This window comes from Benincasa hispida, chromosome 5 (genome assembly GCF_009727055.1).
Source record: "Benincasa hispida cultivar B227 chromosome 5, ASM972705v1, whole genome shotgun sequence".
NCBI lineage: Eukaryota > Viridiplantae > Streptophyta > Magnoliopsida > Cucurbitales > Cucurbitaceae > Benincasa > Benincasa hispida.
Genome location: NC_052353.1, coordinates 1,632,958 through 1,647,608, shown reverse-complemented (window position 1 = coordinate 1,647,608; position 14,651 = coordinate 1,632,958). Strand labels below are relative to the sequence as shown.

The window sequence follows — 14,651 nt, the reverse complement described above, 5'->3', positions numbered from 1 at the left end:
ATACAGGGCACTAGCTCATGCTATATCCGAAGTCCTCTGGCTTTAACAACTACTCAGTGAGATGGGATTAAAAACAAATGCTCGACCAACCATATGGTGCGACAATCTGGGGGCAGGAGCCTTAGTCGCAAACCCGATGTTTTACTCTTGAACTAAACATGTAGAAGTTGACATCCACTTTGTACGTGACCATGTCCTAAAAGAAGAAATCACCATCCGCTACGTTTTTTCAGCAGACTAACTAGCTGATTGTCTCACCAAACCACCAAACAATTCCCAATTCTACACACTTAGATCCAAACTGGGTGTACTTGAAGTACCCTCCAGTTTGAAGGAGGGTGTTAGGGAAGAAAATAAAGATAGAAAAGGAAAAGGGAAGATGGAGGAGTAATTAGAAATGAGACACCAAAATCTGTTGAAAATTTGTTAGAATTATTCCTCTCCACCAACCAAAGCAAGCCATGTGTAATTATTTTTTTATTCTTTTGTATTATTGTGTAACCACATTGAAGAACTACGTGTATATAAGTGTATAGGATGTATATACCTAAACATATATTGAATACAAAGAAAAGAAGACGAAAGGGCTTTCTTTCCTCCAAAACAAACTTTCTTATTCTTCAACTTTGACCATCAATTTTGAGACACATGAAAAATAACCTTACATTTATGGTTTGTTTGACCATGATTTTAGATATAAATTATTTCAAATCCTATAAGATTTGTAAATTTTGCATATACGGTTGGAATCAAATTGAGTTGAGTTTATTGAAATTATTATTATTATTATTTTATTTGGATGCTCACATGGATGAAATAAAAATATAAAAGTTTGTTTGATAGATAATTCATATTATATTTTATGTTTTTAGATCAGTGAGTTCAACAAATACGTGATTGACAGACAATTCAAATTATGTTTATGAAAACTATATTCAGATTCTACAATTCAAACATTGGAAATTTTGAAAACAACACTTTTATGTTTTCATCTGCATAATTATATTAATTAAAAATAAAAAAAACATGTAAAAATACAATATGTCATGTTATAAACTCAATTCATTTTTGAAAAAATATAATGTATATTATGTAATGTATTATAAATTATGTAATGTTACAAAATAATAATTATATATATATTTTTAACATAAATCATATTCATAAATAAACTTAGGAAAATTATTTTAAATAACAAAATTGCTAAAAAATATTTACAACTAAGAGCAAAATATCACAGTCTATCTGTGGTTGACCGTGATAGACTACTATGATAGACACACTATGATATTCTATTATTATTTGTAAATATTTTAGTTAATTTTCATATATTTGAAAACAACTCATGAACTTATAATAAATTTATTTTCAACTAAATATCAGTGGGCAACTACAACCAGGTTTATGGTTCATAAATATATAGTATCCAATGCATTTTAAATAATTATTTAAATTAAAATCTGATTTATGAATCATGTTACCAAACATATATATGAATGAGATACAACGTTGTTTTCATTGAATCTCTTTTCAAATTCACGTTTTCAAATTTTATACCAAAGAGGCCGTAACCTTTTACTATTATTATGCCCTCATGAATTTTGTTGGAGATCATTTTAAATATTAACAAAATATTTTTTTTAGTCAAATTAACAAAATATTTTAAAATCTAATAACAATTTGAATCATAAATTATTTTTTTTCTTTCATACTCCTTATTTATATTTTTCGCCATTTTTTTTTGGATTTTTTGGATTTTTTAAATATAGATAAAATGAAAATAACTATTTCACCGTCATAACAGTGACGCCTCATATAATTTATAAAAGGAGAAAAGAAGAAAATTTGACATGCTGCTCTGCTTCATTTTCTACAGCCGCATATAATTATAACCTGCATTAATCGAAAATACTATTTTACCCTTTCCCGCTTCCTTCTCTCAAATCACCCGAAACCCCGCTAAAACCCTTTGCAAAACACAGCCGCCGTCGAAGTCGCCTTCAGGCTATGAAATTCCCGTCGGCTTGACGTCATTTCTTCGTTCTCCTGTGACGAATATGGCTTTCAGGTTCCGGCGACTCAAAGAAATCTTAAGGTCTTTGCCTCAAATCTACTCTGGTAATACTCCGCCGATCCGTGTTCTCTCTTTAATTGGAATTTTATTCGAGTAGCTTCGTTTGCTTGGTTTCATTTGGTCGTCATCATTTTTTTGGTTAAAATCTGATTTCAATTTTTCTTCCTTCGAGCCAGGGTATTACCATCAGCATCATCATAGGTATGCTGTTAGCTCATTGGCATTGTCCGTTTCTCCATCTCATGTTTCTGAAGGAATTGATAGAAGGCTCTTAGATGATGGACGCCACTTTCTGAGGTATATATGATTCATATGTTGAAAGCTGAGCTAGATTTAACTTTTCTCTCCCTGCTTGTACTTTGTGAACTTTATAGCTTTACAAAGCAGAGCTAGTTGCTTAAAATTCGATCTAAGAAGGGTAAAATGAGAAACAGTGATATCGTTTCATTGAATAAAATGAAATTACGGAAGTGCAGAAACGCCATCAAAGCCACATAAACGTTTTCTAGTGGGCACGAGTGTTGTGAGACTATGGCTATTAAAAATAGGGTAGAATTTTCACCAAGAGAGAGCAATTAAGGATAAATGATCAAAGAACTTTATAAATTGATGGCCTTAGTCTTGGGTAAATTGAACCACAACAATTCCTTTTTCTTTGGAAAATGGATGACCCATATGAATATATTCCATCAAGGTCAGAAGATTTCCGGGTATGGCGGTGGGCCATTTAAACGGTTACAGGCAAAACTTCCTAAAGAATCAGCAAAAGGGACTGAACACAGAGATGCATCACTGATTGTCCATTATGCTTGCAAAGGATACGCCAATTGGGAGAAGAAACACTCCAAAGAGGCCTTATCTGTAATACGTCGACATTTATACAACCATAACTATGCTCCCACAAAAAATTTAACCTTATTTGTATACGAACCCTTCCATAAAGAGTTGTAAAAGGTGTCATGTTGTTGTGAGAAGCTTAAGAGAGGGTTGGAGTTGGTGGGTTGTGTGGTTGGAAGTCTTCCTTCTTCCTATCTTGATCTCCCTCTTGGAAACAATCCCAAGTCAATTGTTTTATGTGATCCAGTGGTGGATAAAGTGAGAAGTAAGTTAATCTCGTAGAAAAAAAGTTTTTTTTCCTCAAAAGCAGGTAGACTTACCTTGATTAGATCTTTCTTATAATGGCATTCCTATTTATTTCTTTTCCCTTTTCAGAGTCTCATGCAAGGCTTGTAAGAGCTTGGAGAGATTAATGCGTGATTTCCTGTGAGAAGGGTTCACACTTGGTTAGGTGGGAGATTATTGAGAGACTGATCTCTAAGGGTGTTTTTGAGATTGGGAATCTTAGGTTACATAACAAAGCCTTGCTAGCCAAACGACTATTGTGTTTCTCCTTTGATTCCAATTCCCCTTGGCATAAGATCATTGTTTGTAAACATGACCCCATCCTTTTGAATGGTTGTATAAGGGGATTAAAGGAACTTACTGGAACTTGTGAAAGGATATCTTGAAAGAGCTCCCTTCTTTTGTTCACTTAGTCCATTGTGTGGTTGGGGAGAGGAGGGATATGTACTTCTGGGAAGATCATTGGGTGGGGGAGAGGCCTCTCTGTGCCTTATTTCCTAAACCTTTTCCTCTGTCTTTAAAAAACCACTTTGTTCGCAGATTTCCTTGTTTGGGCCGGGAGCTAATGTTCCTTTTTTATGAGGTTCCACAACTCTCTTTTCACTAAGGAAGTGTCGGATGTGACCTCTCTTCTTTCTTTACTCAAGGGTCACTCTTTTAGGCACGGGAGAAGGGATGTGAGAGTATAGACCCAGTCCTTTGGAGGGGTTTCGTGTAAGACTTTTCTTCATAGTCTGGTTGATCGTTCTCCCTTAGGAGATTAGGTTTTTTTGATTCTTTGGAGGATTACAATTCCTAGGAACACGAGGTTCTTTACTTGACAAGTTTTACATGGTCATGCTAATATAACGGATAGACTTGTAAGGAAGTTACCTTCGCTCGCTGGGCCTTCTGTGGTATTCTTTGTTGGAAGACGGAGGAATATTTGGATCATATCATTTGGAAGTGTTAGTTTGCAAGTACTATGTATATATTTTTTAATGAAAACCACGATTTTCATTGAGAAGGAATGAAGGAATTCAAGCGCATGCAAAAAATACAAGTCCACAAAAAGCAATCCCTTAAAGAAAGGGTTTCCAGGGAGCTATTTTTTCAGATGTTTGGCATTTCGCATGCTCGACTAAGGATACTAGTAGTATGATTGAGGAGTTCCTCCCCAACCTGCATTTTGGGGAGAATGGTTGTTTTTTACGTTTTTTTTTCCCTCCAAACGTTTGGCATTTTGCACGCTCGACAGATGTATTCTAGTAGTATGATTGAGGAGTGCCTCTTCAATCTGCCTTTTGGGGAGAAGGGTTGTTTTTTTTATCTCTTGTTGGGGTATGTGCAATTTTATTGTCTTTGCAGGGTGAGCGGAATAGTACGACTTTTAGAGAGAGGGAGAGGGACCCTAGTAAGGTTTGGTCCCTTGTTTGTTTTCATGTTTCTTTGTGGGCTTCGATATCGAAGAGCTTTTGTAACTATTTTATAGACATTATTCTGCATAGCTGGAGTCCCTTCCTTTAGAGGGATATCCCTTTTTGTGGGCTTGGTTTTTTGTATGCCTATGTATTCTTTCATTTTTTTCTTAATGAGAGTTGTTGATTTCATACAAAAAAGCATACTCACAAAAAGCAACTCTCTAAAGAAAAAGTAAGATATGACCTAGAGAATAATTACAAAAAAGGCTTCGGAACCAAAGCCCAAAGCGACTCATGGAACCTCACTAAGGACCAAACCTCACTAGGGTCTTTATCCAAGCCTCTAAACATCCCATTATTTCTCCCCCAAATGTCCCACAACACAACACACACCCCAACAAACTACAACAAACGACCTTTCTCTCTGAAAGGCGGATGGAGGATGAACTCCTCGATCATTACACGAATTTCTCTTTGGCCGGCTATCTAAACGTCAAACTTCTACATGAAGCAGATCCACACAGATCTCACAAACTGACAACCCCAGAGAAGGTGATCCAAGTTTTCCTTCGCCTTCCGATAGAGAATACAACAGAAAGGACCCACAAATAGGGTCGTTTATAAGAACTTGGAAAACCGATTTGATTGACTGAAACTGACCAAATTAGTGGCTAGGGGTGTACAAAGGTTGAGTTGGGGGGAATTTTTGGACCAACCCGAAGGTTTGGGTATTCGAATGACCTGAATAAGGTTTCCAACCCAACCTAACCCTTAAAATTCAGGTTGGGTTGTCGGGTTACTTATTATTTTTTTCTTTTTTATTACATTTTCTATTAACTTAAATACTTAAATTTGTGTACAACATATACTAATAATTAAAATTTCATAAAACTCAAATGTTAAATATCAACTTCATACAAACTTCATAAAAATATGGATAAAGTTCAAGAATATTGTGGTTTTGAAAGTAATGACAAAAATGGGGTAGATAGGAAAGAGTTTTCAAAAATAGTGTTGAAGTTGAAAGTATTAACAAAAATAGGGTAGTTTTGTGGGGGAGGATAATCGTGTATCAGGTACAAGATTATGTTTTAGTCTAGTCAGCGTCGGTGGACTTGGTCAAAGCCAAACTCGTGGACGGGGTCCATGATTTGACCATTTCTATTTTTTTCAATGTTGATTATTTATTTATTTATTTATTTTTTTTAAATTTCTAACTAACATTTTCTTCCTTACTAAATTTAGTTATATATTTTGTTGTATAGTTTGCAGGCATATTAAAAATAAAATTTTGACTTAACTAAGTGGTACTTCTCTCTGAAAAGATAGAGTGAATATTCTACAAATAAAAAATAGAACTTGTGATCAATTAAATTGTTACATTGAATTCCATTTAGTTTGTAGGCACATTTGTTACCTGATTGTGCTTCAGTCTGCAAATATTTGTCGGTATACGAGCAACATATTTGTTGATTGTTCAGAGACAACTAATACACCACTCCATAAAAATTATAAAAAAATACAATTAATTTATTTTATTATATAAAATGATAACGAAATAAATATATAAATGAAATAATACCTAGCGTTGGGTGGACGATGACCTGGGGTTTGTAATTAGACTCGTGGTGCTATAATTTTAAATCTATCATAATCCCATACCTGTAGTAGTATCAATGGCCCCGCTATTTCCAACGCTCGTGCATTAGTAGCCCGACAAAGTTCTCTATAAAGCCATGCAAGACAAACACCCACGAGTATGTACCAACATACTCCAAATCTGACAACAGTGGGAGAAACATAAGATGTACCAGAGTGTTCGACTTGTCAGCGGACAAAAATCCTCTAATAAGTTGCATAATGTATGCTCGTGCATACCTACGTACACTGATGTCGCAATTTTGGAAATTAGGATGCTATGGGAATCTTGAGCCTTTCAAATCATCTGGTAGAACGCCCAAGAGCTCGTCACAAACAGTTTTCCAATCATATTGTAATGAACCTGCCAAAGGTTCTCCGTCCACTCGTAATCCAAACTGAATAGCATATCCTGCAGTGTAACTGTACATTCCCCACAAGGCATGTGAAATGTGTGGGTTTCTGGTCTCCAACGTTCTACTAAAGCAGTAATGAGGTGCCAATCAAGTTGGATAAATCCAATCTGTGAACCCCAAGAAAACCAGTTTGTTGTATGTAAGGAGTAATACGTGGATCAAATGGGATAGTATGTTGTGCTGATGTCTCCCTTTTTCGGCAACCCAAAACTACAGTAGAAGAACTATCCCATATCGATTGTGAACGATGAGTATTTTGTTGATATAGTTGCACATGATTAGAAATTCAAAGTACATTACATATGTAGTCAATTCCATAACAAAATCCATTACATAAAAAATTTCATTACATAACAAAGTCAATTACCTAAGAAATTCAAATTACATAACAAACTCAAAAGTCTATTACATAAAAAATAAAAAACATAAAAAATGGATTACATAACAGAGTCATCAATGGCCCAAAGAGGAAGCACCTACTGTACGTTGTGGAAAAGTATGCTTGTTATGTCCTTCTTCCTTGCAAGTTGTACATCGAACTTTTTGGCTAACCTCTCTCCAATCTATTTCATTATGAATTCGTGTACTTTTTGGGCGACCCTGTTCTCTTAGTAAGTCCGCATTTGGACGAACTTCTGTAAATGATAATCCTGGCCAATAATCTGGATGTTGTAGCTTGAAATGAGACAATTTGTAACATTCATCAATAAGAGGTATGCATGTCAAACGCATATAATTACAAACTGCAATTACATGAGAGCATGAATCTTGAATGACTGCCACTTATTACAAGAAACAAACCTCTTCTTTCAAGCTCACAACTTGTGTGTGTTGGCCTTTATAGGGAGAAATCATACTTATGTCAGTTTGTACTCCAAAAGTTGGGGTTTCCCTGTCAATAGTAGGGTTGGCAACAGGGTCGGGGCGGGGGATTCCCCATCCCCGTCCCCGCGGGGTATTTGCCCCCATCCCCCTCGGGGGAAATAATAATATAAATATTTGTAAAATTAATATATATTTATACGGTATATATATAATTATATATTATATATATTTATTCGTAAAATTAATAAATAAATTAATATATATATATACTCTTTGAATCTCATGTTTATAGAAAAATTTGGTACATGTTACTTTTTGGTAATGCTTTCACTGTTGAACTTGAGTTGGTAAGGTGGTAGTGTTACTTGGTTTGCACTTAGTAGTTTCAATTTCGTAACCTTTGGTTGTTTCTCTGACTTATAACTGACAGTCTTTTTCAGGTTTTCCACAACAACTGGGCTGCAGTACGAGTCTTCTCCTGCAAATGATATTTTTTCCTTCATTAAGTCAACCTTAGATGAGTCTGAAGGTTGTACATTCTCCCTTTTCTTCATTTCTCTTCTTTTCTATCCATATCCTGATCTTCCGTTATAAAGTTTTAAATTCAAGTTCAGACAAGCCATGTATCTTCTTACTTCTTAGATATAATCAATTTTTCTCCCTTCCATTTCAAGAAAGACAATCATTTAATACATTTTATTTGGAGATTTTACATGCTATTTTGTTTGTTCTTTTAGAAATAGTAAGCTGCTGAATTGCAGAAGCACAAATCACCCGATTCAATTCACATTCCATTAGTTGAAACTGGTCGCTTTTATTTTTCAAGCAATAGCGAACTCTGGGGGGGGAGTTGTCTTGAACTTTTGTTGTGTACATCTGCGCTGATAAATTCTCAAGTTAACCCCAAAGCATCCATTTGCTGTTTTGCTATATCTGTCCTATTCTCATTACCTCGTACGAGTATGTAATTTTTGTACTTAATTTGGAAACGTTTGAAATGGCAATGGAATGCCCTCTTTGGAGCTTGTAATAGTAGATCAGACATTTTTTTTTCCTTGTTAGTTTTATGTGCAATGTTTTTTTTTGGTTTTTTGAGCTTGCCAACTTCTTGTTTCAGTTACATTATATGGGATTTGCTATTTAACATATAAAAGATGACTACTATATTTGATATGATCAAAATACAACTGAACTTTTTTCAGTACCTTTTCCCTACCTCTCTCTTGTTTATGTTTTTGTGCAAATGTGCAGGCCCTAACCACTATTGGTTGAATACATCTAATGGAAATAAAGGAATTTGTGAGAAGGATGGAATGTACTTAATTCTTGCCGATCAATTTCTTGAAATGACAAGCGCTGATTCTGTTGTTTTGGTTGAAAATGTAAAGTTCCTTCAGCAAAGGTAATGGAAGAGTCCAGTTTAGGTTCTTACTACTGCTGTACTGCAGTAGATGGATCTGGAGTTTTCCTGAGTATTCTTATTCTCTTCTGAACTTGTTCATGTTCACTTGCTAAGTGTAATGTCTTTCTGTGTAGGTTTCCTCATCTTCATGTGATTGGGTTTCAGTGTTCCAGTACTCTATCTGCTGCTGAAAAAAGTGACATGATCCAATTTATAATGAGGGAATATATTTCCTTTCCCATTTTGTTGTCCAACAAGATTTTTGAGGTGAGGTTAAAGTGTTGCTTTTTCTGCCTTGTGTATGTTCTTAGGATGAGATAAAGAATGGTGATTCTTCTTGCCTCCTGGGTTATGGTTGGGACTTGTATAACATTCCGCCTGAGTTGGGTATCTGTTATGCAACTATGATGTGATTTAAACCTTTTTAAACATGGTAGAACTGCAAAAGGGTGAAACTAGTTCATGTCATTCTTGATTGTATTGGGGCTTACTCTTTTTAGTATTTATTATGCTCATGACCAACCCTTCTAATCTCTAGAGTGGCTTTGCCTACTAAGAGTCCAACATTGGAAGACAGCAACGATTTTAAATTATTAAGTTTTCCACTAGAGGCTTAAACACAAAACTTCTGAGGATTTCTAGACAGCTCCCTTACCATCAAGGTCACCTTGGGGGTTCTAGGCATTCTTAACATATCGTTCTGATTGAATTGAATGGTGTTCATGAATTTTTCATCTTCAAAAAAAGTCGATGGCACTTTAGACGATCATATTATCGTATATTTATTTTAGTCTGTTCTCTCGAAATTATTTATCTGTGAAATTCTGTTATTTCAAATCTTTAGAAAACTTTTTTTTCCCTTTTTTGTTTTGTACATTTATTGCAAGAGTGTCCAGTTTTAGTACTGTTGGCTGATTAGGTTTCTGGATCACTGGTTTGTGCAAATAGGTGGTAGGGGGGCTCTGTTATATTATCTCCAAGGACTTGAGTAACCCTTTGCTCATCTGTGGGAGGGAAATGGATCTTAGCATTCTTCGGAAAGGTATGCATCTTTTTTCTTGCTTTACGTGCTTTTACTGCAACATTGTTTTTAATTACTGTTGAGTCTAGTTCAGATGCATTTTATCCTTGTAGCCATGTTGTCGTTATTTATTTTGAATAAAAGACAATTTGGTGCTGAATATGTCTCTCTTTATATTTCGTAACATCTTTGTCTATGTAAATAGTCGTTTAATTGATGCATATATTATGCATAAACAGTGTTTTAAAAAGCCCTCTCGGGCGTGCGCCTAGGCCCAAGGCGCAGGTCTGGCGCCTCGCCTTGGAAAAGTGAGGCTCACAAAATAAGGCACGCCTTAGGCGTGTGCCTTTTGTGAAGCCCCAAGGATCAAAGCCCTGCGCCTTGGGGCTTTTCAATTATTTTTAAAAAATAGTAATAATTAAAGATTTTCCTTCTTTATTAACTAAAAGGATCAAGTTTACCAAACCTAAATGCAAAATTTCTTGTGTTTTGAGTCCATTTTTTCCATATTTCCACTTCAATTATATTCTCTCTTTTTAATGTAATATTTTTATATATAGTGCGCCTCACAAAAAAAAGTCTGCGCTTTTTTGTGCGCCTTGCGCCTAGGTTCCAGAAGGCCATTGCGCCTGAAGGCGCCTTGGGCATTTAAAAACACTGTGCATGCGTACATACTTCTTAGTGTGTATTATTCTCACATTGTTTGCACATTCAGCTATTGAGGAGTTGCATGAACCAGAAAATGAGAAATCTGGTCTGCCCAGTAAGGGGAGAACCACTTATGTGAAACAAGCGGAAATCATGAAAGAACCAAATTCATGTTCTTTCATGCAGAATTTTCTTCTCCACTTTCCAGGTACTGCTCCAAAAAGAGATGTTTTACTGCTTACTGTTAGTTTACAAGTCTGCACATTATCAAATTGTCTTCATGCATTTCCTTATACCTAAAGATGGGCCATGCTCTAAACACTCCCCCCCCCCACAACACACACTCTCTTTCTCTCTCTCCCCTTTTTTTTAAAATTATTTTTTTGGGGGAGGGCGGATGTTGTTTCTTACTTTCTTCGCTGTGGAAACTATGTTTCTCTTATCATATACTCCCTAGAGCAAACATCGCTGGTGCCCTAGCTTTTCGCTTAACAAACCAGTTACTACAACCATATTTTCTATCATTCTCTAAATGTCCCCATCAATTTTCCACTGTCACAGGCTGTATATCTGCAGATGAAGAGGGTGACCGACTCTTCCTTTCCGACAGCAATCATAACCGGATTGTTATATTCAATAGCTCCGGAAAGATCCTGGACATGGTATGTCTGATATCTAAATATTGATCCAGTGGTGATGATTAGGTACCAAATATCTCTATTTTTCCAGGTATATTAATAATAACTTGGCGAGTAAAAAGGATATGGTATTCTATTTATTATTCCTCTTATGAAATAATATTATTTATTTATTGCTGTTACTTTTCTTCCCCAGTTATCTTTATTCCTTGGACGACCACCAAAATACTATGTCATAAATAGTGAGAATTATGCGCCACTAGAACTTGATTATTTCTGATATATTAAATGACATAGAACAAGATCTACTCTATAGGTTGTTCTGTGTAATATAATTTTATGCAGTTCTACTTCTAACATAAAGGTGTAATTTTGAGACTGCTAATTTACTTTTGTTTATTTAGATTTCTACACTATTTATTTACCACACCTTATAAATTCAGAACAGATTTCCGTATTATTGCATTACATTGGTTATATGCTTACATTTTTATATGTCAGATTGGTTCTTATCCAGGTTTTGAGGATGGAGAATTTGAATTGGTCAAATTAGCTCGTCCAGCAGCTTCCTTCTATCATTCTACACAGAACTGCTTGTATTTTGTGGACTCTGAGGTATGCTCTAGTTCTTCGCAATATTCATTGAACTTTCAAATCCATGTGAGGCAACTAATGTGTCTATATGTGTTGATACACTTGATAGACGATTAGAAGTCTATCTGCTGGCAGCATGCCTAGATCTAGATTTTGTACCTTTTGACAATATTGCATTGCATTTTGATAGAAAAAAAGGTCGAGCTTTCATCTAGACCAGTGAAACGAATGCAAACAAACACAAAAAGAAGCTCACTACAAAAGAACCATGTACACTGACATTAAGGGGATTGCAACTCCATATCATAGACAAAAGATAGCAAAGTTTTTATATATATATTATATATATATATTTTAATTTTTATTGCGGGTAGAGGAAACCCTCTCCCACAAAGTAATCAAGAAAATCCCTTCAATTGAAAGATTTTGGTATGATTTATGCACCACCGAGGCTGTATACCGAACAAAACCCCAAAAGAATCATAAGAAGCAAACTTATTTTCTAACATCATGCTATTTCGCCAAACCGAGCATAGCTCAATTGGCATATGAGTATGCTAGAAACCATGAGGTCTGTGGTTTGAATCCTCCTACTCTAATTGTACTAAAAAAATATCATGCTATTTCTTTCTTTCCGAATACACCACCGAAGAGAACACATCCCGGTAGGATTTTTCCTTTTCTCAGGAAGACAACCAGCCACCCAAAGATATTAAAGCATAACCCACCCTTTAGAAGTGTTGAAATACGTTAAATTAGCCCTAAGGGCATTTTTGTCTTTTTACTATATTTGCTAAATTAGGGTTTCACATTATTCTATTTATATCTAAGGTTGGGTCTATTGTAAATAAGACAAAAAAAATAATAAGTTCTTTTCTACCGTGGTTTCAATGCCCTGGATAACATATTATAGAGGAATCTCAGAAAGGAAATTCAGGAAACCTCTGGTGTTCCATCGGAAAGTGTCCAAGCGTCAGAACCAGCACAAGTTCAAGATCCCGTTGTTTCAAAGGAGAGTCTTGAAGAAAAGTCTGGGAACATAGAAAATGACGAAATGAGCTCAGAGAAGGTTGAAATTTCATGAAGGATGAGATGCTGAAAGATCCTCAAGAGGATGCAGAATTGTCTCAAAAGTCCGATACTGAAGAGGGACAGACGAAAACTGACAACTATGATACCACTCTGGATATGCCAATTGCTTTGAGAAAGGGAACCAGGTCATGTACAAAAATACCCTTTGCATAGCTTTCTGACCTATAGTAACTTATCTCCTGTTTTTAAGGCTTTTACTCTCAGCTAGATGCTCTAACAATACCTACCAGTGTACATGCGGCCATGGAAGTTCCCGAATAATGAGAGCTCTTGAGGCAAATAAGACTTGGAGTTAGTAGCTCTCCTAGAGGTCACAAAGCAGTTGGTTGCAAATGGGTGTTCACAGTGAAGTATAAGTCTGATGGAACACTTGAGAGTATAAAGCCAGGTTAGTTGCTAAAGGATTCACTCAGACGTATGGTGATTATTCAGAAACTTTTTCCCCAGTGGCTAAGTTAAACACGATTCGTGTTCTTCTGTCTGTCGCCGTGAATAAGATTGGCCCTACATTCAACTAGATGTAAAGAACGCATTCCTAAATGGTGAGTTGGAAGAGGAAGTTTATATGAGTCCACCTCCAGGTTTTGAAGCTAAGTTTGGAATCATTTTGCAAACTCAGGAAGTCTTTATATGGGTTGAAGCAGTCTCCTAGGGCGTGGTTTGACAGGTTCACCGTGTTTGTTAAGTCCCAAGGGTTTGTTCAGGGGCATTCTGATCATACCTTGTTTACCAAAAAATCACCCTTAGGAAAGATTGCTGTGTTGGTAGTGTATGTTGATGACATCATCCTATCAGGGATGATACTGCAAGAATTGCTAAGCTAAAACAAAGGATGGCAAGTGAATTTGAAATTAAGGATCTTGGTAGTTTAAGGTATTTTCTAGGGATGGAAGTGGCAAGATCAAAAGCAGGAATATCTGTTTCTCAGCGGAAGTACACTATGGACTGTTTAAAACAAACAGGAATGACCGGATGCAAACCTATTGACACTTCTATTGAGGTCAATAGCAAACTGAAAAGTGTTTCGAAAGGAGTTCCTGTGAATAAGGAGAGGTATCAACGCCTAGTAGGAAAACTGATTTACTTGTCTCATACTAGACCCACATCTCCTATGCTGTAGTGTAGTAAGTCAGTTCATGCAGAGTCCATATGAGAGGCACATGGAAGCTGTGACTCGAATTTTGAGATATTTAAAGTCCACCCCTGGAAGGGGTGTATTCAGGAAAATGACACACGAAGCATCGAGGCATATACTGACTCAGATTGGGCCGGATCTGTGACTGATAGAAGGTCAACCTCAGGGTACTGTACCTTTGTATGGGGAAATTTGATAACTTGGAGGAGTAAAAAACAGGGTGTAGTGGCCAGAAGTAGTGCTGAGGCAGAGTATAGAGCTATGAATCTGGGAGTGTGTGAAGAAATCTGGTTGCAGAAAGTTTTATCTGATCTTCACGAGAGTAGTCCTGGGCCTATGAAGCTGTATTGTGATAATAAGGCTGCCATCAGTATTGCGAATAATCCCGTACAATGATAGAACCAAACATGTTGAAATTGATAGGCACTTAAAAGAAAAGTTAGACCGCGGAGCTATTTGTATTCCCTATGTACCTTCAGTCCAACAGATTGCCAATGTTTTTACGAAAGGGTTATCGAGACAGACGTTTGAAGCTTGTTATTAGCAAGTTGGGTCTTGTTGATATCTATGCCCCAACTTGAGGGGGAGTGTTGAAATACGTTAAATTAGCCCTAAGGGCATTTTGTCTTTTTACTATATTTTGACA

At 36.1% G+C, this 14,651-nt stretch overlaps 1 protein-coding gene across 2 annotated transcripts in view; it reads left to right on the top strand.

Annotated features, from left to right (window-relative positions):
* Positions 1 to 1,879: 1,879 nt before the first annotated feature.
* The window catches only part of LOC120078755, a 23,043-nt gene continuing 10,271 nt past the window's right edge, over positions 1,880 to 14,651 (top strand). Inside the window, exons 1-9 of one of the 2 annotated variants that reach the window (XM_039033062.1) lie at positions 1,880 to 2,118; positions 2,251 to 2,371; positions 7,916 to 8,004; positions 8,727 to 8,877; positions 9,012 to 9,144; positions 9,826 to 9,919; positions 10,614 to 10,754; positions 11,108 to 11,208; positions 11,686 to 11,799. In XM_039033062.1, the coding sequence (XP_038888990.1) occupies positions 2,058 to 2,118; positions 2,251 to 2,371; positions 7,916 to 8,004; positions 8,727 to 8,877; positions 9,012 to 9,144; positions 9,826 to 9,919; positions 10,614 to 10,754; positions 11,108 to 11,208; positions 11,686 to 11,799 (1,005 nt within the window). In that variant the 5' untranslated portion in view covers positions 1,880 to 2,057. Of the gene's footprint in view, positions 2,119 to 2,250; positions 2,372 to 7,905; positions 8,005 to 8,726; positions 8,878 to 9,011; positions 9,145 to 9,825; positions 9,920 to 10,613; positions 10,755 to 11,107; positions 11,209 to 11,685; positions 11,800 to 14,651 lie in introns of both variants that reach the window. The other variant, XM_039033063.1, reaches the window with a different exon arrangement.